The sequence below is a fragment of the Panulirus ornatus genome, chromosome 32 (genome assembly GCF_036320965.1).
Source record: "Panulirus ornatus isolate Po-2019 chromosome 32, ASM3632096v1, whole genome shotgun sequence".
NCBI lineage: Eukaryota > Metazoa > Arthropoda > Malacostraca > Decapoda > Palinuridae > Panulirus > Panulirus ornatus.
Window position 1 is genome coordinate 20,310,193 of NC_092255.1, and position 21,963 is coordinate 20,332,155.

At 35.7% G+C, this 21,963-nt stretch overlaps 1 protein-coding gene across 7 annotated transcripts in view; it reads left to right on the plus strand.

Moving 5' to 3' along the window:
* LOC139759141 (uncharacterized) overlaps positions 1 to 21,864 on the plus strand; it is a 28,661-nt gene extending 6,797 nt beyond the window's left edge. For 2 of the 7 annotated variants that reach the window (XM_071681142.1, XM_071681141.1), the window contains exons 5-17: positions 683 to 792; positions 2,095 to 2,264; positions 2,949 to 3,089; positions 4,490 to 4,628; positions 6,908 to 7,014; positions 10,571 to 10,709; positions 10,917 to 10,994; positions 15,768 to 15,925; positions 16,579 to 17,090; positions 17,579 to 17,713; positions 18,846 to 18,995; positions 19,122 to 19,299; positions 21,271 to 21,864. In XM_071681142.1, the coding sequence (XP_071537243.1) occupies positions 683 to 792; positions 2,095 to 2,264; positions 2,949 to 3,089; positions 4,490 to 4,628; positions 6,908 to 7,014; positions 10,571 to 10,709; positions 10,917 to 10,994; positions 15,768 to 15,925; positions 16,579 to 17,090; positions 17,579 to 17,713; positions 18,846 to 18,995; positions 19,122 to 19,299; positions 21,271 to 21,432 (2,179 nt within the window). In that variant the 3' untranslated portion in view covers positions 21,433 to 21,864. The remainder of the gene's footprint in view (positions 1 to 682; positions 793 to 2,094; positions 2,265 to 2,948; positions 3,090 to 4,489; positions 4,629 to 6,907; positions 7,015 to 10,570; positions 10,710 to 10,916; positions 10,995 to 15,767; positions 15,926 to 16,578; positions 17,091 to 17,578; positions 17,714 to 18,845; positions 18,996 to 19,121; positions 19,300 to 21,270) is intronic. The other 5 variants (XM_071681144.1, XM_071681143.1, XM_071681146.1 and 2 more) reach the window with 3 other exon arrangements.
* Positions 21,865 to 21,963: the final 99 nt, after the last annotated feature.

The following is a 21,963-nucleotide window of genomic DNA, read 5'->3' on the forward strand; positions in this document are numbered from 1 at the left end:
GAGGTGTGTAACTTCCTTTTCTTTAAATGATATATAAAGTACTATTTTGCTGCCTTTGCATTAGCACTGTTAGCCTCACCAGTCATACAGATGTTATGCAAACTGTGATGCCTCTTAAACCTCTCAGTCCATCTCTTACCTTTATCAGAAGTTTCCTTCTAAGTTTTCATGCCTCCTTCCTAATTTCAGTATTTTCATGATTCCATTTGAAAGTGCCAATACTCCTTTGTTATGCACACAACACAGCTGAAGCTAGCCACCAAATTACCTCTCCTAAATATTTTGTACCACTTCTTGTTCTTTTTCTTATATCTTTTCAGCCATATGACTCCACATCTCTTTTCATAAATGACAGAAAGTATTACACCCATGATCAAGGTCATATGCACCTTTCATAATATCAGTGTTTAGCAGAGCTTGTATTTGTACTTGTGCGAAGTTGCAGAATTCTTGTACATCTGTTTAATGTTTGTTGCTTTTGGATTTTCATATCATGAAAGTGGAAAGGTGCTTTGTAACCCAAATATTCAAGAAAGATTAATCGTCCCAATTGGTTATGAATGCAGGAAAATGCAGATGTAGTATCATTATTGGATATTCATGTGATACCATAATGTATCCATTGTTTTGTTTTATTCATGTGTGCTGGCAAGTTTTGTTTAACTTTTTTTTTTTTCTAAAGGGAACGTGCAGAGGAGGAAGAAGAAGAGTTGCGACATCAGCAGTGGCTGAAAGAACGAGAAGAAAAAATAACTGCTATCCAGTGGGCCTTGAAACATCAAGGACCTAAAGGTATTTTTTTTATACATGAATGTGTAATAAACATCCAAAAATTTTGGATGGGCTTTGTTAGTTTCCATGTGGAATTAGAGGTTGTGAATAAGATGGTTCTTCTAAGCAGTGTGGAAGAAATGCATGGTTATCAGGGAGACCCCAATTCAGGAAATTCTGACACTTTCATTGCAACCTGATTAAGCGAATGACCTAACCAAAGATGTTAGATTGATGCATTTATTTTTCAGTATAAAAAGCTTAGGCATTCATGTGATATAGTAGTACTCTTCTGGTAATGAATTAATTTCTTACATGTGATGGTAGGAATGCCTTGGTTACATGTGGTTGCTCATAGTCATTGAAGTTTTGGTTAAAGGCATTGAATGGTTAGCATTGTGAAAGCAAGTTTTGTATACTTTCATAAACTACAGCTTGTAATTATCGTCATGAAGCTACTAGAAACCTTACTGAAGATAGGAAATTAGAGTTTCTAGAAAAAGTGGATGCATATTCATTGTGGGTACAAATGATACATACTGTGGTGTGAAGAAAACATGCTGTTGTCACATTTGTAAAGCAAAGGAATACTAATGTTGTCTTACACAGAAGGAAGATAACTCCAGAAGCTCTTTTCAAGTCAGGAATGCAACTCATTAGAATGGCAGAGCACATATCTAGTAGCCTTTGAGCATTGAAAAATACTAGTTCTTATATATGCAAAGTTGAGAGCTGTCCCTCAGAGCACACCATAGAGAAACCTTGAAATGCAGGAAGTCATCTTGTGAGCACTAGTTTTCTTGATTTTTTTTTTGAATAATCTGCCATATTTTGACCTATATGATTGTTAAATAAATGAGATCAATAAGAAACTTGCATTATAGTGTTGATAATTTACAATCCTCTAAAGACTTGTAATGAGCTAAAACACTTAATTAATGAAAATTTGAAGACATAGGGTGGTGCAGGAGTCAGCAAAAACTTAAAGGTCTGCTAATGTAAAGATATAGACTGGGAATACCTACATTGACATGGAAATGAAAGTCGATGTGACATTTTTTCATATAATTGTCATCCTTTTTTATTTTTTCATTTCAACATAACTAGCCTAACCAGCTTTTCCAATTCTTATACAGTTTATTTCCTTTTTCATATCACTCCAGACTTTTTTCTTAGCTCATGCATAGTATGTTGCTCCTGTCTTAAAGTTGTTTTCAGTCTTTTACATTACCTTAGAACAACCACATCCCAGATCATTACTTTCCACTTTGCTTGCCTCTGTAATATGACATGTCATTAATTGTTACAGTTTCCTTTCAACAGTACCTATGCCACCAAACAAGAAGAAACAGAAGTTACACATGGGTGGCTCAGGAGGACAAGCGGCAAGTCATCGAAATAGTGGCCCTTCAGAAACATCTTCTGAAGTTGACAGTGCTGTTGACAGTCCAGATTTGATTGAAGCTGCATCAGAAAGTCTAGTTAGTAATAAGGTTAATATAGATTTTGATGTATACATGGATCATATTTAACCCTTAAATGCCAGGCGAATGGAGTATTGCAAATCATGATTGAGACAATGAATAAGGTCTTCTGATTTTTTTTATGTAACAGGAACCATATCTAATATTTCTGTAAATACTCCCATATTTTGGCTTCTTTTTTAGTGCTGATCCTTCTTTTAGTGTTTAAATGTATATCCGTTCTTCTTGTTCATCACTCTTTTCTCCTTCCTCTTATTGTATAGCACTTTTTTTCTTGTTTGTTGAATATCTTTAGTTATGTTTTCAGTTTCTTTTTGTCTGCTTTGTAATTTAGAACCAAAAGCAAAGGCCTAATGGTTATTCTTTTCCATCTAGATAGGCATCGAATGTCTGAATTTTGCAGCATAATGTGACGAGGCTCGTACATGCATGTTATATAGTATAGCTTTTGTGCTAATGAAGGAGAGTATATAACTATATTTTTTTTTGTGTGTGTGGCTTCCAGAAGGTAAAAAGTGTACATAGGAAAGTTCTTATGTAGTTAATTTACCCTTAGATGGAAAGACTTCATCATTGGAAGATGAATTATTGCCCAAGTAAAGAACCCTGAAAAAGACAGGAATTTCATATTTTGCTATGATCACTGAATCCTGTCAACAAAAGTTATATTTTTTCTCTCTTTTTTGACTTAAGAGTCAAGATGAAGGAGTGTCTCAAGAGTCAGAGACCAAAACTACTCCAACATCACCACTGCTGTCCTCCCTCCTCAGCCAGTCACCCATCACCAATGTGCCAATTCCCAGTGTGCCAGGGTCATCATCATCGCTAAATCCGGTTAGTCAGGCAGTGGAGGACAAGCTATAGCATCATTTGAAAACTTGTTATTGTTATTTTTGTATTTTTAAGAATACCGGAATAAGACTTTATTGGAGGAAAATTTGTATAATGAAATACTAAGAAAATTGGTTTATTTATAGTCCTCAGCAAGAACTGATTCTAAGCCTAACAGGACAAATAAATTATCAGATGTCACAGGCATGATTCTCTTTTCTGACAAAGAGGGTGCTTGATTTAAGAACTGTAAACCTTTTAGTAATCACTCTTTGGTTATCTTTCTATATATATGGCTGCTCAGTCCACATCAGTCAGCAGTTTCCTTTAAACAACAAAATTTAGCAACTTGATTCTTTTTCATGAAATTTTATGTGTACATATCCTTGAAAATGTTGGGATGCTAAATGTTTTCTTGCCCATTGGGATCTGGTTTTGATGCATTAAGTGAGCAAATGAGTCCATCCTTCTTGTGTTCCAGTTACGACCTCAATAAGCAGGATATGGCGAATGAGTTTAAAAACATGTATACATGGGGTCCTCAGGTTACTAACGGGTTAGGTTCGTGGACCACGTTTGTAAGACGATCTGTTCAGAAATTGGAGAATGTAAAAAATTGCACAAAATTAGAGTATTTACCTGTACCTGACTATGGTAATGTATTAGATACTGTATTCTGAAGTATGCATGGTTGGTACTGATTGGTAGGCACCCATCAGTCAGGGAGGTATGCTACTGGTACTAATTGCTTGGATATCAGGAGGGTTAGCGATTGCTGCATAGTGAGCCAGCACTTCAGTAGCTATCAAGCTGCACTCCTCTGACCCAGGTATCTGCCTTTTCCTTCTGCCTCACTCACACATGGACTGCTGGCATTCTGTCTACAAGCATACAATCTCTCCTTGTTACACATAGCACTTACAGCAATGAAGACACACAACTCATTCAAGTAATTTGCAGAAGTAGTAGGTTGGATCATTAGACAGGAGCATTGGGTAGAAGTAGTAAATAGGAACATTTGGGAATGTTGGGTAGAAGTAGTAGATGGAAACACAAGGTTGGTACAAACATTAGGTAGGAACCTCTAGAAACACTGCATTAGAGTTGCCCACTGCCATTGACCTATTAAGGGTGAGGCACTAAAAGGCTAAGAAGCAGCACTGGAGTTCACCCGTTAATGAGACACTTTTGCCATGGCCACCAGTTAGTGAAAAAAAGTGCAGTTCCATTTTTTAAGTTAAGTAATTGATTGTTTGTCAGATTTGAAATTATATTTTGTTCATTTGGAGCTCATTCATAAGTACAGGTATTCATAGGTTGGATGCTCACAAGTCAGAGATGCCCCTGTTTTTTGATTTCTTCACATAAAGATGTAACCTAATCTAAACATTATTAATTTTCAGATGGGATTGGGCAGTAGAGGCATAAGGGGCATTGGAATTTCTCCAGTGTCTGAAGCTCTCCAAAACTTAGTATCATCTGCTATCTCTGGGACAGACACTGTTGACAAAGACAAATCAAGTCACTCAGCTGCTGGAGCAGGTAGTCCTTTTTACCTATTTTGATTCCAGGGTTGGATGGTTCCACAAGCCTTGAATGAATCTCAGGGGGCCCTGGGGCAGGTGGTCCAGTCAACCCTGCTGTTCATCGTTTTCTAGGGGTTGGTTCGATAAAATGGGTACCTGATTCAGGATAGAGTGTATATCTTTCTTCTTTCTTTCAAACTATTCGCCATTTCCCGCGTTAGCGAGGTAGCATTAAGAACAGAGAACTGGGTCTTTGAGGGAATATCCTCACCTGGCCCCCTTCTCTGTTCCTTCTTTTGGAAAATTAAAAAAAAATAATGGGAGGGGAGGATTTCCAGCCCCCCGCTCCCTCCCCTTTTAGTCGCCTTCTACAACACGCAGGGAATATGTGGGAAGTATTCTTTCTCCCCTATCCCCAGGGATAGTATATGTATATATATATATGTAAATATGCCATCTCAGCTAACATAGAAAAAATCATTAATGTTATATATTTTATTTACATAAGTACTTTTCCTGAATGGATGGTGACACATTCTCCTCCTCCCCATCATTATCTTTTTTTTTAGGCTTAAGTTTTTTTCTATTCCTGTTGAGGCTTTCAGTACATGGGCCCCTTGGAGGAGGAGTACAGTGGAGTATCAGCCATCAGCACTAGAACAGAATGAAGTGTACGATGGGATCATGTCCTTATTAGAGTCTTGGGTCATTTTGTATCCCTAGGTTACCACTGGAATGTACAAAGCTACACCTGTGTTCCTACAGTATCATTAGGAAGTTTATCATTGTTTCTCCCAGTTTGGGTCATATAATCATGAATCAGTCATATGCTATAAAATATATATGGTAGGATCTCTACCCAGAGGGTTGTATATAATCCCTGTTTTGAAACTCTTTTTCTCTAGCTCTCTTCTTCTATGCTCATGTTCTGAAAGCTTGTAGGATGTCATAACCATAGAGAGATATGTGAATTTGAAGTATGAAAAATTGTATCTCTCAAGGCCTTTGTCGCAAGAGCGTTGTTTTTTCAGAGTTTGCTTTCCCAATCTTCCTTCTCCTCTCTTCTGAAAACCCTACCTTTTAAGATAATACATAATGACTTCCATTGGATTGACTTCTGTGCTCCAGAGAAAATGAAGTAGTTTTGTATGAGTAGCCAAGGGATAATGACTTCATTGCCAAGTGGAAGTAGCATATTGATGGGTTGATGGACCCAGGCTGAGCCAGTAGGCTGCTATCACTGAACAGGGGGTTGGCAAGGCATAAAAGACATTTACTTTACCAGAAGGTAGGGAGTTAAGAGATTTCTAACCCCTTGGGATCAAAGAGATTTTCTCAAGCTTTTCAAGCACCTCCCATAAGAGAAGTATTTTATACTTCAAAACTTATATTTCATGTTCTTTTGTAAGGAAGAGTTTAATGTTTCATCTTAACATTGATTCACACTTGTGAGAATTTAATTATATACATTTTTTGTCACTAACTTCGTTTTTGATGCTTTGATCTGTACACAATTTCTCTTAGGTTTTAAAGTAATTTCAGCATATGTGTAACGAGGATTATCTTTTTAGGAAAGTAATACTAACAAGTTTAATTGAGTAGAGAGGCATAGAGTCTGTTGTTTTAGTTGACCAGTTACCAGCAGGGACTTTTTCATCCATTAGTGTGACTATTGGACCTATGAATTAGTCAAGACATTAGAAAAAGGAGGGGTTGATAGGCTTACTATATATGTATTGTACTCTTATACATTAAATTTGATGACTTGCATATACCTGCATATACTTCTAAATGAAATGTGAAGGGCAAGAAAATGATATCTTAATGTGATTTTCACTCTGTTTGACCAGATTATTTTATAAAGTTTTATCATGCCCAAACTTCTCAATGTCATGTATGTGTGCATTCACAATAGTTTTTTGCTATTGTTTGCAGTTACATTCCTGATGATAAGTCACTTTGATGAGGCTGTATCATTTTTGATTGATGGAAGTGAGTACAGTTTCATTGAGGAACTTTTCACCAGAAAGGAGGCAGCCATTTCCCTGCTCCTGATTGTAGCACAGCCTTGAAACTGTAGTAGGATGCAGGATCTCATAAAATGGGTCCTAGGATATGCAATTATGTGATTAAAATATAATAGTTTTTCTTTTAGCATTTACCAGACCTTTCAACTGCCACCTTGTGCTATTACAATGACTCTGCAAGTAGGGCATTATGCATTATCATCTTATTGAGCATCTTTTTCTGTGCTACCAGGAAAGAAACATTGCTAATTATCCTTGATTATTTTAGGATCTTCAACGTTGTCTCTTCTTTTGGATCTTCCTCCAAGTACACCTGGTGGACCTCTTCCCAGACTTAGTGATTTATCTGGACCAGCATATGATCGGAGAGAGCAGGTCAGTCCTTGGAAAAATCTCAAGCATTCTAGAATTTAGATTTTGACCATAGGTTCTTAAGAAAGTAACTGCATTTAATGAATTTTAAAGAAACTTTTATTTATCTCCTTTGTTAGTCTGTCTTATGAGCATGAGATATTCTGTAGGAAATATGTAGCTTAAGACCTTCAAATTTCATTATACTGGTGGGCAAGTGTTAGCCATACTTCGTCTATTGTTTCCTAATTACATGCAGTAGCAGCCACTCACTCATATTTGGTCCCACCTTCAAGCTTGTTCATGTCCCATGATTTTTTATCAGTCATTCCTTTTAGATATGTGAGGGAGGAGCTCCACCTGGAGAGTCAAGAAAAATTTGTCTCTTTTATTTCCATCTATGGTGGTTTTTCTTTTTGACTTGAGTCCTTACCTTAGACCTGGCTGCTACAAGCCAAATGAGAGTACAGAAATGTTAGTTTCTTCAACAAATAGGTCTCACAGCAGGTGTCAGTCTCTACATCTGATCTTTTTTACTGCAGTCTGGTCCTTTGTCTTTATCTCAGTGTGTTTCTTCCCTGAAGCTATATATGCATATGTTTGTGTATGTGTATGTATATGTTGACATGTATATGTGCGTGTATGGGCATTTATGAATATACATGTATATGAGTGGATGGGCCATTCTTCGTCTGTGTCCTGGTGCTACCTCTCTGATGCGGATAACAGCGATCAAGTATAATAAAAAGAATGATAATAATATAATATATATTTACTTATCAGTAGGGCTGTTCCACCAGACTCGATGTTTAGTTTATTACTGGTAGGGATTTGAATAGATAATCTCAGTAAAGTGGTTTCCAAGACACAGTACTAACATAGTAAAAATGCCACAGAACTATCAGGCTAATGTAAGACTGAGGCCAATGGAAGGAAAGTTGGTATGTATCTGTTCTGGAAACAGCTAGTGGTTTTTTGTACTGTTTTCTAGATTTTCCCAGAAGCAGAGGTTGTGGGAATGTGTGATAAATTGTAAGAAAGTAGATTCTAGATTGATGTAGGTGAAACTGAAAGTGGATGGCAAAAGATGGGACATGTGGGGTGTCTAGGAAGAACCATGGAAAGGTCTGTTGGGCTTGGATGTTTATAGGGAGCTGTGGTTATGGTGCATTACACATGACAGCTAGAGAATGAATGTGAACACGTGGTCTTTCTTAACCTGTTTCCTGTCATGACCTTGCTGACACAGAGTGGCAGTGGGAATGGATGAGGGTGAGCAAGTATGAATATGTATGCGTTTATATTTGTGTGTGTATCTATATGTTTATATATAGTTTTTTTCATACATAGCATTAAGAACAGAGGACTGAGCCTTAGAGAGAAAATCCTCACTTGGCCCCCTTCTGTGTTCCCTCTTTTGGAAAAGTAAAAACTGGATGGGAGGATTTCCAGCCCCCTTCTCCCTCCCCTTTTAGTCACCTTTTATGGTAGCAGGGAATGCATGGGAAGTATTCTTTCTTTCCTATCCCCAGGGATAATGTATATAGATATGTATATGTATATAAAGATACTCCTGACCAGTTATATCTCGTAATGGACGTGAGTCAGACGTATGTCAGCATGGCATGTATAATTCATATACTTGTACAGCATTCTTTTACCCTACTCATGATTGTCTCATTGTTTATTAAGCAGCTTTATTATGTGATTCTGTAGTTACTTTTTATTTTTTATTGAAGATTCTTTTGTTCATAAATTGATTCATCCAAACTTTCATTGAACCTTTGGGCAGCTCCTTCACCTGTGACTCGAATGTTGTACAAGCTATATCTTCTTTTAAATCTATTGAACCAACCATGACTTGCTGTGAAGTTCTCGATTTAATCCTCTCCTACTCACTCCTTCATAGTCTCAGAAAGCCTTCTATCCTTCCCCTGAATTATTAGTAAGCTTAGTAGTGCACATTTTTTAATTTGATCTTCCATCCACAGCATCAACAGCTTTATCATTTCATGGATGGGACCTTGTCATTGCTTTGTTATCATCGTAGATATCATACTTGCTTAACCTTTTTTTGTTTCACGTATTTTTTTCTTTGTCCATCAAAATTATGGAGACCATTGAATGGGACAACTGTAGATCATGTGCAATCACATGAACTTTTTTCCTCCTTCATATTGACCATCTCGAAAACTCATTAGATTCACTTGAATAAAGCATGCTTACTGAATGGTAACAGAGCGAGAACTGAGAGAGATGCTGTGATGTACAAGATGCCAGGATTGTCTGACATTCACTATTGTACACATGCAGCCTGTTAGCATTGGCAGACATATGACCAGGCATAATTTTTGTATTTACAGATATATTTTAATTTATATTCTTTTTCTGCTCGTATGTATGGATGGTCGGAGGTCGCATTGGTCATAAGTCAGGGAGCATCTGTATATGTATAAATGAGTGGTTGGGTGACTCTTTCTTCTGTTTTCCCTTTTAGAAAGTTAAAATACAAGGAGGGGAGGGTTTCCAGCCCCCCCGCTCCTGTCCCCTTTAGTCGCCTTCCACGACATGTGAGGAATGTGTGGGAAGTATTCTTTCTCCCCTATCCTCAGGGTCTTTCTTCACCCGTTTCCTGGCACTCTCTTGCTAACACTTTAAATGGTGACCAAGTATGATAAATGAATGTGAATAGGTGTAGTAGTAATAGTAGTTGGTAGGCAGCCAGTGACCAGGGAGGTATATTACCAGCACTACCCACCTGGGTATCGAGAGGGTTAGTGGCATCTGCTTAGTTAGCTGGCACTTTAGTGGTTGTCTTTTCCTTGTGCCTCACTAACATGCAGACTACTGGCATTTAGTCCTCAAACATACAGTCTTTATTTGTCATATGTAACACTTGACAACACTAAACTCTCAAAGCTCATATTTTGTAATCCTAGATTTTTCTGCGGTGAGGACTATGCACTAACCCTGCCTTTTGGCAAAATGGTGGGAACAGTTGATAAAAGTAGTAGGTGGGAAGGTTTAGGAAGGAGCATTATGTTGAAAGATTAGGTAAAAGTAGTAGGTAGGAGCATTATGTTGAAAGATGAGGTAAAAGTAGTAGGTAGGAGCATTAGATAGGATTAGTCATTCGAACATTAGGTGGGAGCTTCTGCAAACGCTGTACTAGAGTTGCCCTCTGCCAGTGGCTTGTAAGGATGAAGCACTAAAGGCTAAGAAACGGCATTGGAGTTCTTTAGTTATGGAAACTCATTGCCACAGCTGCTCCTTTAAGGAAGTTCCAATTGGAACGGGTTTCAGAGATAGAGATAGATTTAACAGATTTTATCATTTCATGTCTCGTGACATACAGTATCCAAATCTCTGTTGTTTACTGCATTATTCTTTGCATAGTGAATGATTATTTTCCCTTTCATGTTATATTTGAGTTGTTGGTAATTGATAAGTATTCTCATGTTCTGGATAAGTAGCATTTCTTTAAATGGTGATGTTTATATGTTTAATACACATTTTGTGTTGGTGAAATGAAAAATTAATGTTATGCAACAGTTTATGTTATTGTTTCTCTATGTTACAGGAGAAAAGGCTTGACATTAGAAAGACATTTGAGAAAGAGACAGAAAATGATGCTGAGACTAAAGCGTGTAAGGAGGAAGAAATTTCCACTGAGAAAACCTTAAATAGAGAATCAGAGAGAACAGATGAGAAAGTTTCTGGTGAGTTATTTAATGTATATCATAAAAAAATGGGAGAGATGCTGATGTTTTAGTCACATTTACTCATTATTTGGAAGCTCGTGAATATTGAATCAATTAATTTCAAACTGCTTGTAGGTAATTACATTTCTTGTTTATCTTTGTAATTTTTAACTTTACTTTCAATATTTCACTCCAAGATATAATCAGATATATATCACTGTGCAGCAATAATGGCTGTGGAAGGGGAAGATGGAGGAGAAGGAGAAGAAATTAAAGAGGAGACACAGATGGAAGAAAATAAAGGTAGGGCATATTTAATGGGTTTTAGAAAACACTTAATTTTTTCCCCCTAAACAAAAGTGCTTACAGTGAGATAGTGGTGAATATTATTTTATTGTTGAATTACCTTAGCTGCACTGTCAGAAATGGTAGATAGTGTAGTAGGTTGTTGTGCTTTGTCTTGGGAAAGTGTACAGTGGGAAAAGTAAAGGGATTACCCACTCTTTCATCGATTTTGCTTTTGGTCACATTTTCACTGTAGCGTCACTTGGACTGCTACTTATTCTGTCCCCATAATCATGTAAAAAGATTATGTTACATTTTCTATTTTTTTTGTTATTGTTTCCCCTTAGTCTTTTACAATAATCATATTCTCATACATGTGTTTTCTTCCTTATGTTTACTTGATGAGGTACACCATGTTCGTATCACATATTCTAATCTTTTCTTTAGGTTGGGTAGATGATGCCTGCTATTTGTTATAGCTAGACTAACATGCAAGTTCCATAAGCTTGCATTAAAAGTTTTTTCTTATTAATACTAACTAAATGGAAGATTCTTTTTTGCATGTACCTTTCTGTCTTTAGTTTAGAGAAGTTGTATATGATGCAGGTACTAACTGCTCGACTTGCAATATGTAAAATTTAGTTCATTCTGATTCTAAATGCTCGAGCTCTTGTATATCACTAAACAGGAAAATTATTATTTGTTTACATAAATTTTCATCCTAATATTTTACCACAAATTATTCTTAACTTGTAACCCCTCCTTTACTTGTACAGTCCAGTCCTCCAAACTTACTAAAGAACATGCACACTTGGATTGATCCATATTAACTCAACTGATGACTTTTTGGGAAGTAAGGCATTTGCCCTTGATCTACCACATAAGCAGCATTGTTCAAACCAAATGTCATTTTCTCTTGTGATGGTTGTTTTATATTATTAATGTCACTTTTTGATCTTTCTCACATTCACAAACACTGCAATGTCCTTTGGAGGTTGTAGTTTTTCCATTTTTCTATCTTCTTATCTGATTTGATTCAGACCCTAGGAACTTATTGTCATCCATAATCATTATCTTTTTTCTACCACTTCAGTAGTGAATGATTTCTGTGTTTGACACAGCTGTAAAGACGCTTGCTTTAGATTATCTGTCTCGTATGGGCTTTGAGAGACACAACATAGTAAAATGTTTGGGACACATGAACCATCTACCCATTATTTGCCCCCGCACAAACAGACCCCTTCTCAGTTCTGTCACTTATCCCTTGAAGATGCTTGTGGATGTGACCAAGTTCCTTAGATCTCTTGATTTTTTATGATTTATCTAACAGGTGCAAAAGCAACATTATTTTAGAGCGATATATTATTTGATGATTGTGCACAGCATGATTGTAACTGAGATGCGTGGAAATTTTTAAGATAACCACACTTCACACTGAAAAGACCTTCTTTGACAGCAAGAATTTTTTTTCCCCAGCTGGGACAGCACAAGCAACTGAGGCCTTCTTTCCTTGAACATCTATGCCATAGAATACTCTTCATTCTTTTGTTTTTCCCTCAGCTTGTCTGTCTGATGCCCATTCCCCCATCCAGGAACTATCAAGAGAATGGCCATGGCAAGAGTCTGCACATATCCCAGTCTTCATATGTCACCTTCACATATTCCAATCTGTGCATTCTTCCCCATTTCTCTCCTTCCAGTACTCTTCCCCCTCTGTTTTTCCATGTCACTGGTGATCTTCCTCGTACACCAACCCCTTTAATCATACCATCATGTATTCTCCTTGTAAACTTCCCTTCTTGCATTCTTTCCACATGCCCAAACCATCTCAAACCCACTCTACCACTTTCTACAAGGCATGCATTCCTTCCCATACTAAGTATCTCGCACACCCCCTCATTACTTTCTTCATTCCATCTAGTCAGTCTTTCCCTCTTCATATAACATTTCTTGCTTTAAGATTCAGGTCTGCAAAGACCTGCAGAGCCTTTATTAATTTCTTTCTTTTTCTTCGACTTTTTTTCTCCTGAGATGGCTTTAATTAAACCATGTTTTGCTTGTGCCATATCAGTTGCTTTAAAAAAAGAGTTATTGCTTCCAAAGCAAGTTTTCTCCCACCTTTCTCATTCTCATTGGTTTATGTCTTAATGAATAAAGACACTTTGCTTGGTTTCAAACTTAAACGTTGGGAGTGATGGTATTTTGATGATCAGGGGAGTTTTAGCTTACTGAACTGTGAGTTGGCTGTATGGTCATCCCATCACATCAAATAATTTTATTTTCTTTTTTCGTAAAGTGGGGTTCACCCAGCTTTTGTGTAGTCCCCCTAGGTATTCTAAAAGATAACCCCCACAACAGATTTTATGTTCTTCAGCATCTTAATATCAGTCTAGTACAAGTTAGTACCTTGGTGACATGCTTGATATTGTCAGCTCTTTTTAATTGGTGTGTTTTTTGTTTTTTAAGGAAATCTTTCAAATTCCAACAGTCTTACTTCTAAGGCATAGTTAGATCATATTCACAAGGGATTCATGCAAGGAAGACAATCACATAAAGAAAATTAAGTTTTCTTCCCCTTCGTTTTTCCTTCTATGTCCTTTTTTATTTTTCTACTTTCCTTTTTGGCTTATACTAAGTCAGTTTTCTTTTTCATGCAATATTATTATTCTAATCTTAGCACATGCAAGTGGTGACTGTTTTTTTATATTCCAACCAAACAGGTTTTGGGAAAATTTGGTATGTGTCTCCTTAATTTTAATGAAGGACCAGATGTATATGGTATAGGTCATTAGTTATCCAAATGGAACAGTTAGTTATTTTACACCATGATAATTTTGATTTTAGGACTGTTTCCCATTAATCCATAAATCATTATCCTGGAGTAACTATAGTAACTTCAGTATAGATTCAGCATGACAATGCAGTGCATTATTAATGGGCCTTAACCACCTCAGCTGGCAAAAAAATTGATGGACTTGAGCAAATGAGGTAATTTTCAATTTCTAAAACATTTCCAAAATGTAAATTACCATTGACACAACATTTGAATATTTTTTGGTTTGAACATCTTCCCACATCTTATTTATGTATGCCATGCTTACTGCTTGAGACCCTTGATTTTTAGAGGATTTTTCTCTTTTTTTGTGCTTTCTGTTTTTGGTGTTTCTTACAAAATGGGTCTGTCTCGTTAGTTGTAGATGGACATCCATAGCTTGAATCATTGTGCATTATAGAAGGCACATTAATCTGTAGGTCAAGAAAACTGTGATATGAGTGGAGTATCAGACTTAAGCCTTATTTTCTCAAAAGTTTCTGCACATTTAGATTTTGAAAACCCTTTATTTTATGCTATTATGATAGTCATTGTAAGTTTTATAATATTACTTTAGTTTATTATATGGCATTAAGATTTTTCTTGAGACTTTTTGTGTGTTTTGTTTGTTTGACTGCACCTTGCTTGAAGGTTTTTATCTCGCTTAGGAAGCATGACTTAAAACAATTAAAGCATGAATTTAGAAAGGAGGGATTAAGGTGATAATGAGATTATTAGATTATAGTATATAATGGAATTATTTTTTTCTTTTTTGATCCCTCACTTGCCCTTCATCCATTTAATTCCGTAAAGTCTTCTGGCTGAGATCAGTGAGATAGGCAAACACTTGCAAAAAATGCCAGTCACACATAATGCTCACAGAAATCACAACTGAAATGTGCCCTGAAAGATAGTACAACAAAACTGCTAAAAAGTACTATTGTAATTATTGCATCCCTGTTCTCTGTCTGTGATGTCATACTGCTGCTTTATCCTCACTCGTTCATCTATTCCATTATAGTATACTGTCTTTGAATCAGTGAAGATAGGCTTAGCTCATGTTAAGCTTAAACTTTCTTATACCTATTTTGCCTTTTCCTTGAGTTGGTTTATTATTCTCTTTTACATTTTACTAATATTCTTGCAGTATTTATATTGATTGTGGTATTTTTAAATGTATTTTCTTGCCAGTGATCTAATGGAAATGTTACACCTGTTTTGTTAATACTCAGAGTGAATACAGTTTTTTCATATTTTTTCTTTCTTTCATACTATTCGCCATTTCCCGCGTTAGCAAGGTAGCGTTAAGAAGAGAGGACTGGGCCTCTGAGGGAATATCCTCACCTGGCCTCGTTCTCTGTTCCTTCTTTTGGAAAATTAAAAAAATGTTAAAAATGTTTTCATGCCCTTAGATTTTTCACATTGCCCATCATTATATGTTCTCATTTGTTTACATTAAGCATGATTATTCATTTACTTCATGTTTTTTCCTATCCTGCCATTGCCATCACATTGGCTTTATAGAACTACATGGTTAAAGAGCAAATGAGGCTTACAACTCAAAGAGGAGAAATGCTTGATTGCAAATTAGAACATTGTCAGTCACAGATTAGTATTAATTTTCAGTGTAATCATACAACCTAAGGACCCATTTTAAGGGCTCCTGCAGCTTCAAGGCTTTGCTACATCTAGTAGCAGGGAAAGGATGGACTCCTTTGGAGCAAGATGTTCTTCAATGATACCACATTCCTTTTCATCCATTGAAGATACAATTTCACCAAAGGTGACTTCTTAATTGTGGGTAACCACATGCAGGCAGAGTCCAGTAATGCCATAATTTTTGGCTGAATATTAGAATAAATCCAGTCATTTATATGGTCACTCTTAAGAGGCAATGTGGTTAAGGTCCCTTAATATTCTTTTCTTTGACTTCTCTACTTTTTATGTTGTTGTATATCTGCATTTTTTGTTTTTGCAAGGAACCGCAGAGGAGATTATGGAGGAGGTTGACAAGTTGGAGATAGGAAAGAGTGAGATAAAGGATATGGAAACAGAAGATATTAAAGAGACAAACCACCAAAAGGAGAACTTGGAGGGAAAGCATGGAGAATTGAAGGTGAAAGAAAAAGACCCACAGGTATGAAGAGGGAATCACAGTAAAATTGTGTTAATGCTGTATTTATATATATGAGTCCATTGGAGCTAAGTTACTTAATTAGATTATTGTGTTAGGATGGAGAAACATATAAAAGATAAAAGGTATTTATGCAAGCACTTTGTATCTTAGCATTTGAAATGCTAAGAAGTGGCACTGTAGTTCACCAGTTATGGAGACTTTTGCTGTGGCCGCCTCCTTTAGAGAGTTCTCAAAATAGAACAGGCATCAGAGATATAGATAGATAGATATGTATTTCACCAGAATGGAAACTTATGATTTCCTAATATGTGTATGACATAAACATTCATTATGCTTAGTTTTAAACAGATATCCTCACAAGTAAGATAGGAATACATTGCTTTTAGACTGTGTCCCTTCATTTTATTATCTGAGTAAAGAGTATAAAACAGGTGGAGGAGGAGTTTCTATGAACATTGTCAGAATGTCATGAAATTAGTACAGTATTAAGAAACTGTTACCAGCACTACAACTGAGAAAAAAGAAATATATTCGTGGTAAGACAGATCTGATGTAGTTATGAAAAATATACATAATAAGATTCCTTTTTCTCAGTAAGTGGCAAATTGATCATATTTAATATTTATCATATAATATTTTATTTGTGTTTTCAGGATGCAGTTGGTATAGATGTTGGTATCTTGAAAATTGATATGAAAAAGATGAATGAGAAGAAGGAGGATATTATTGGTGCTGAGGATAAAAAGAGCTTAGAGGACAAATGCCTTGAAGCTGTGGAAATCATGAAGGAAAAAAAGGAGAAGGAGGACGATTCTGTGAAAAATTTTGAGGAAATTACATTATTCAAAAATGATGATAAAGAAATCAAGGAAGAGAACCTTAGTATGTGTGAACTGGCAAAGGAAGAGGATTGCAAAAAACCTGAATATGACTTTGAAAAGTTTGAAGAGGATAAACAGAGTGAAATAGGAGATGATGTGATCAATTTTATGAAGAAACCTGATGTTGAGGAATATTTTGACAAGAAGGAGAAGTCTTCTGAAGAAGAGTCCTCCGTTAAGATTAAAAGAAGTGAAGACAGTGAACAAGATATGGAGATGGAGAAGTTTAAGAAAAGCCATAAGAAAGAAGATGAAGATGACCACCATGAAAGTCAAGATAGCAAGTATGTATATTTTGTGTATTATATTTTTAATGGGCTAAAGAGTATTACCAGAGTATTCAGACTCAGTATCTCAATTGACTATATATAACATTGTTTATATCTGGTGGGCCATTGACTGCATAAATAGTACATTCTGAATTTTTCTGAATATTTTGATAAATTTACACCAGCAAACTACATCTTTTTGAAAATAAAGACAACATTTGCTGAAAGATTTCATGTATTGACCTTGCTATCTAATTGAGTAACATACTTACATCTCCAAACACCATTATTTTTTGCTTATCTTTTATTTGACTTCATATTGACACCCATCACATGGGCTTGTTTTCATGACACCATACTTTCTCTGTATAGAATATGGTTCTTTGGTTATACACTGATATTACTATTTAGTAATTCTTTCATTTGTTATTATTCTTGCTAGTTCCCTTATTACTGGCCTGTACTTGTATCTGTAAATGCACTGAATATGCAAACTCTTTCAGGGACTGGGCAAGTGAAGAAGAGGGAAGCTTTGCAGAAAGCAGGAAACGGAAAATCTCTGGTGGGGAACTTGGAGGCTGTTCTTCTCCAGTTATATCTGAATCTGCTCCTAATTCACCTGCATCCACACACTATGGGTTTGTCTCTCAAATGTTTTTGATATTTTTGGAAGTAGAATGAGAATACACAATCATTGAATGATATAATGAATGCATTTTGTTGAGTTTAATTTGATTGACTAAATGTTGAATGGGAACAGTATACAGAGTAAGGATGTGAGAGGGAAGTATTTTGATATTTTTGGAGGTAGAATCAGAATACACAATCATTGAATGATCTAATGAATGCATTTTGTTGATTTTAATTGGATTAACTAAATGTTGAATGGGAACAGTATATAGAGTAAGGATGTGAGAGGGAAGTATGGTAAAGAGACGGAATGGTTGAGAATCAAACAGGAACATAGAAAAGAATAACGTGGGAAGGATGATAATAAAAGTGTATGTAGGGAGGATAGACACTGAGAACGGGATATAAGGATGGTAAGAGAATAAATGTTTGAGATGGGTCATAGCATACAGGAGTTCATGGAATTGTTTAAGGATAGGATCATCAGAGGAGAGTCCAGTAGAACACTTCCTTCTGATCTGTGGTAGAAGGCCTACTTGATGTAAACATAGTGATACTAACTGTATATTTTATTCATAGATTGGTAATATTCTGAGTAATTTTGATATGAAAAGCAGTAGATATATCTGTAGTAGAAGATATTAACTTATGCTATTAGATATCCATGTTTTTCAAGATATAAAGTTTGGAAAGTAGACAAATGTATCTTAAGGCTAACATATTTATGGATTTGATTGCAACTGTTTTTTCTATTTAGACTGTCATTTTTTGCTCTCAGTTTTACAGTAGTGAAACAGCAATCTTCCCCACAAAATAAAGCCATTACTTTGATAAAGGAATAATTTCTTTGTGTACAGCAATCTTATTTTCAAATTCTCTGAGGTGTTGCCTTTAATATGTGCAGAGAATTTTCTTGTATCTCTTTACATTTCTGAGTTATTCAGAATTATTCTTGCCCAACCACATAATTTTTTTGTTGCTGGTGTATTAATAACGCTCTCCAAATGTTCGTACTAATAGGTGTGAAGCAAGGGTAACTTTTTGTTTCTACTTGGGGGTTGATGGTTGATTATAGTGTGATTTTGGAGGAAAGAGGTCTAGGTAAAGATAGGTAGAGACTGACTTCTTTTCTTTTTTCAGAGATGATTCAGAAAGTGAACGTGCTTATAGATCTTGGAAGAAGCCAATTATGATACTATGGAATGAAATTGCTGCACACAAATTTGCTTCTATATTTCTGCGACCTATAACAGATGATCAAGCTCCAGGATACCACTCAGTTGTTTACAGGTAGGCAAAGTGACAATGTAAGTGAAAAGTATATCAGCAATGTGAAAAGAATTATTAAAAACGTTTTATCATTTGATGTGTAATAACTGGAAATATCTGTTTACTCATTCTATTTCTCAATTTTAGATCCATGGACCTTCAAAAAGTCAAGCGTAATATAGAAAGTGGAATTACACGTACCACGGGAGAATTTCAGCGTGATATAATGCTGATGTTTCTTAATGCCAAGATGTATAACACTAGTGACCATGATGTGTATCATATGGCTGACCAGATGATGTATGATGCTATCGCTACTATTGAGGTAAAATTTTATATTTTTTCTAAAATTTTAGAGATCTTTTAGCATTATAATGTACTGTACTAAGACAGAACTTATTCTTTAAGTAAGTAAATTGCAGGTGTAATCATTGCATATGAATGTTTTTATGCATACGGATGAATTCATTAATCACGAAAGAATAAGATTTGTGCCACTTATGATCTTTCCTTTGATATGAGAATGAAAATTCTCTCAACAACACCCTAGAACCTTTCCGTACCCTTATTATCTAGTTTATTAAGCACCTCTTGGTTTAACAAATTTTTCTTAATAATTCCTGATATTTTATCCTGTATCTAAGCTTTCCTGCACTACTTGATTTGCATGTTTTTTTTTTCGTATTTTCTGATTTTCAAGTTTTCGATTCTTTAAGCTTAAAACTAGGTAAATTGGATATCTTACATTAGTTAATTGTAAAGCATATACGTTTTACAGAGTGCTGTTAAACACATCATGCTTGTATATCTTTACAACAATTTCATGGTATTTGCAGCTGCACTTCATAATTCGCTTCAGGATTTTGCTTTTCAGTGAATGAAAAAACATTTAGGTGTAAATGGACACTGTAGCTGTCATAAATCATATGTGTATTATTTAAGTTTTGAAAAATATGAGTCAGGATTACATGGGAAATAACAAACCTGTATAAAAGAAAAGAAATGAATCAGAATCAGGTATGTACACCCTCTCAAATTATACATACATAGCCTCAGCCCATACCTTATATGTTAAAGTGAAGCATATATCTATTACATTTGATTCCAGTTGATTCCTCTAATACTGTATCCAAAATAACCATAGCCCTAATCATTTCTTTCTGTATTTTTCTATCTCCTCCATGGTCTAACTCCTCCTTGCATCTTCAGCTGCACTACTACTAGTGTACATACATTCTTGACCAATGAAAGATTATATAGCATAGTATCAGGAGAAATAAGAAACATGCATGAAGTGACCATAGGAACTTGCAAAAGAAGGCCAGACTCCTCGCTAAAGTCAGTCCTTGTTGAACCTCAAGTAGAAAATTATTGGAGAGGCATCACAGTGGAGAGAAATAGTATAATTCAACAAGCAAAATATGCATTGAATGCTACGTGCTATCCCTGCCATTTTGGTAAGATCTCATCATGGTTACTCTTAGTTAGGTTGGTAGTTTGGTACATCTGCATGGATAAATAACACACACATATTAGTGGTTAATCTTATATTTATCTTTTTCACAAGGACTTTTGAAATTGGTTGCTTTCGTCAATGTAATGGAAATTGTTAAATTAAGTACTGTATTTGGATACCTTCATTTAATTGCACGTATAACCCTTAGGGACCTTGGTTTTCTGGAAGCCATCTCCCACAGATGATGGATAAAAGAAGGTATTAAAAGCCACATAAACAACCCCAGCTATTTAACACAGCACTACATGAACTTATAAACTGTTTTGCACTGCTTAGCCCCTTAAATCTTCATGTGCTGCTGCCACTTAATCTGAGTGTTTAATCAGTGACCCCAACAAGTAATCTTCCCTCTGACTTAACTCTTTGCTTGGAGAACGAGTTTTCCTCTAATATTCTATTAAGAATCACTGTCCATAGTCTTCTTATGTTTAAATATGATAATTGGCTGTTTTTGTCATCTGAACCACATGTAATCTCAATTGTTTACACCCTGGATGGAGTTGGTGTAGCATTTCCCACCATGTCTTTCTCTGGGTGCATGAGCTTTGTTGATATTTCTGCACGGTTTTTAGATGTAAAGGTGACATCTCTAATCTACGTATGCCTCTAATCAGTAAAGGAAACATGGGATCCTTCAAACACAGGTGGAAATATTAGGCCTGCAATTGTGGCGAGGTTCATCCGTAATGGGCACCCACAGTCACTTGAATCATCCTTTAAGGGTTAAGAATAACATATATCGGCAATATCATAATAATTAACCTTTGTATCTTCTGATAGGAATTTCTCAACACCCAAATGCTGGCAAGGGCTGAAGAAACTCCCCAGAAATCACTCAGAAGGGAAACTCGAGAGTCTTCAGCAAAGAGGAGTGATGATGATCTTAAAAGGAAGAGAGACTCACTGGAGGACAAAAATATTAAGAAAAGAAGACTGGTTTGAAGAATGTAGCACAAGAGAGATGGTGAAATTATTGAATTTCCATGCTGTATGCATATGACTCTTCAGTGTTGTGCCTCACTAGCTGACTTCATTGTCCCCCTTTCAATGTTGACCTAAAGTAGTTTCCAGTATTGTAGTAATCTTACTGAATATTTTTCCAAGATAATTGTAATCCTTGATTTACTCTTATTTATGCAAAAAAATATTAGTAGAACTGTATGTAGCAAATTTCTGTTAGGTAGACAATATTCATTGAACATTATTATATTTTTGAATTATTATTCAATTAAAGAGTTTAAAATTTCTCATTTATAGAAATGAATATTGATGATATATTTGTACCAAATCAGCTGTTTTTGTCAGGAGACGTGTAGCATATACATGGGATTAGAGATATTTATATCAATTCTTCAATAAAAGAGATTTCTGTCATTATTAACTTTATTCCCAAATTCATCAGATGGAGGAGTAACATAGGCTTTCAAATCATTTATACATATCTTCAACCCATATCGTGTGTTAGTTGTCTTT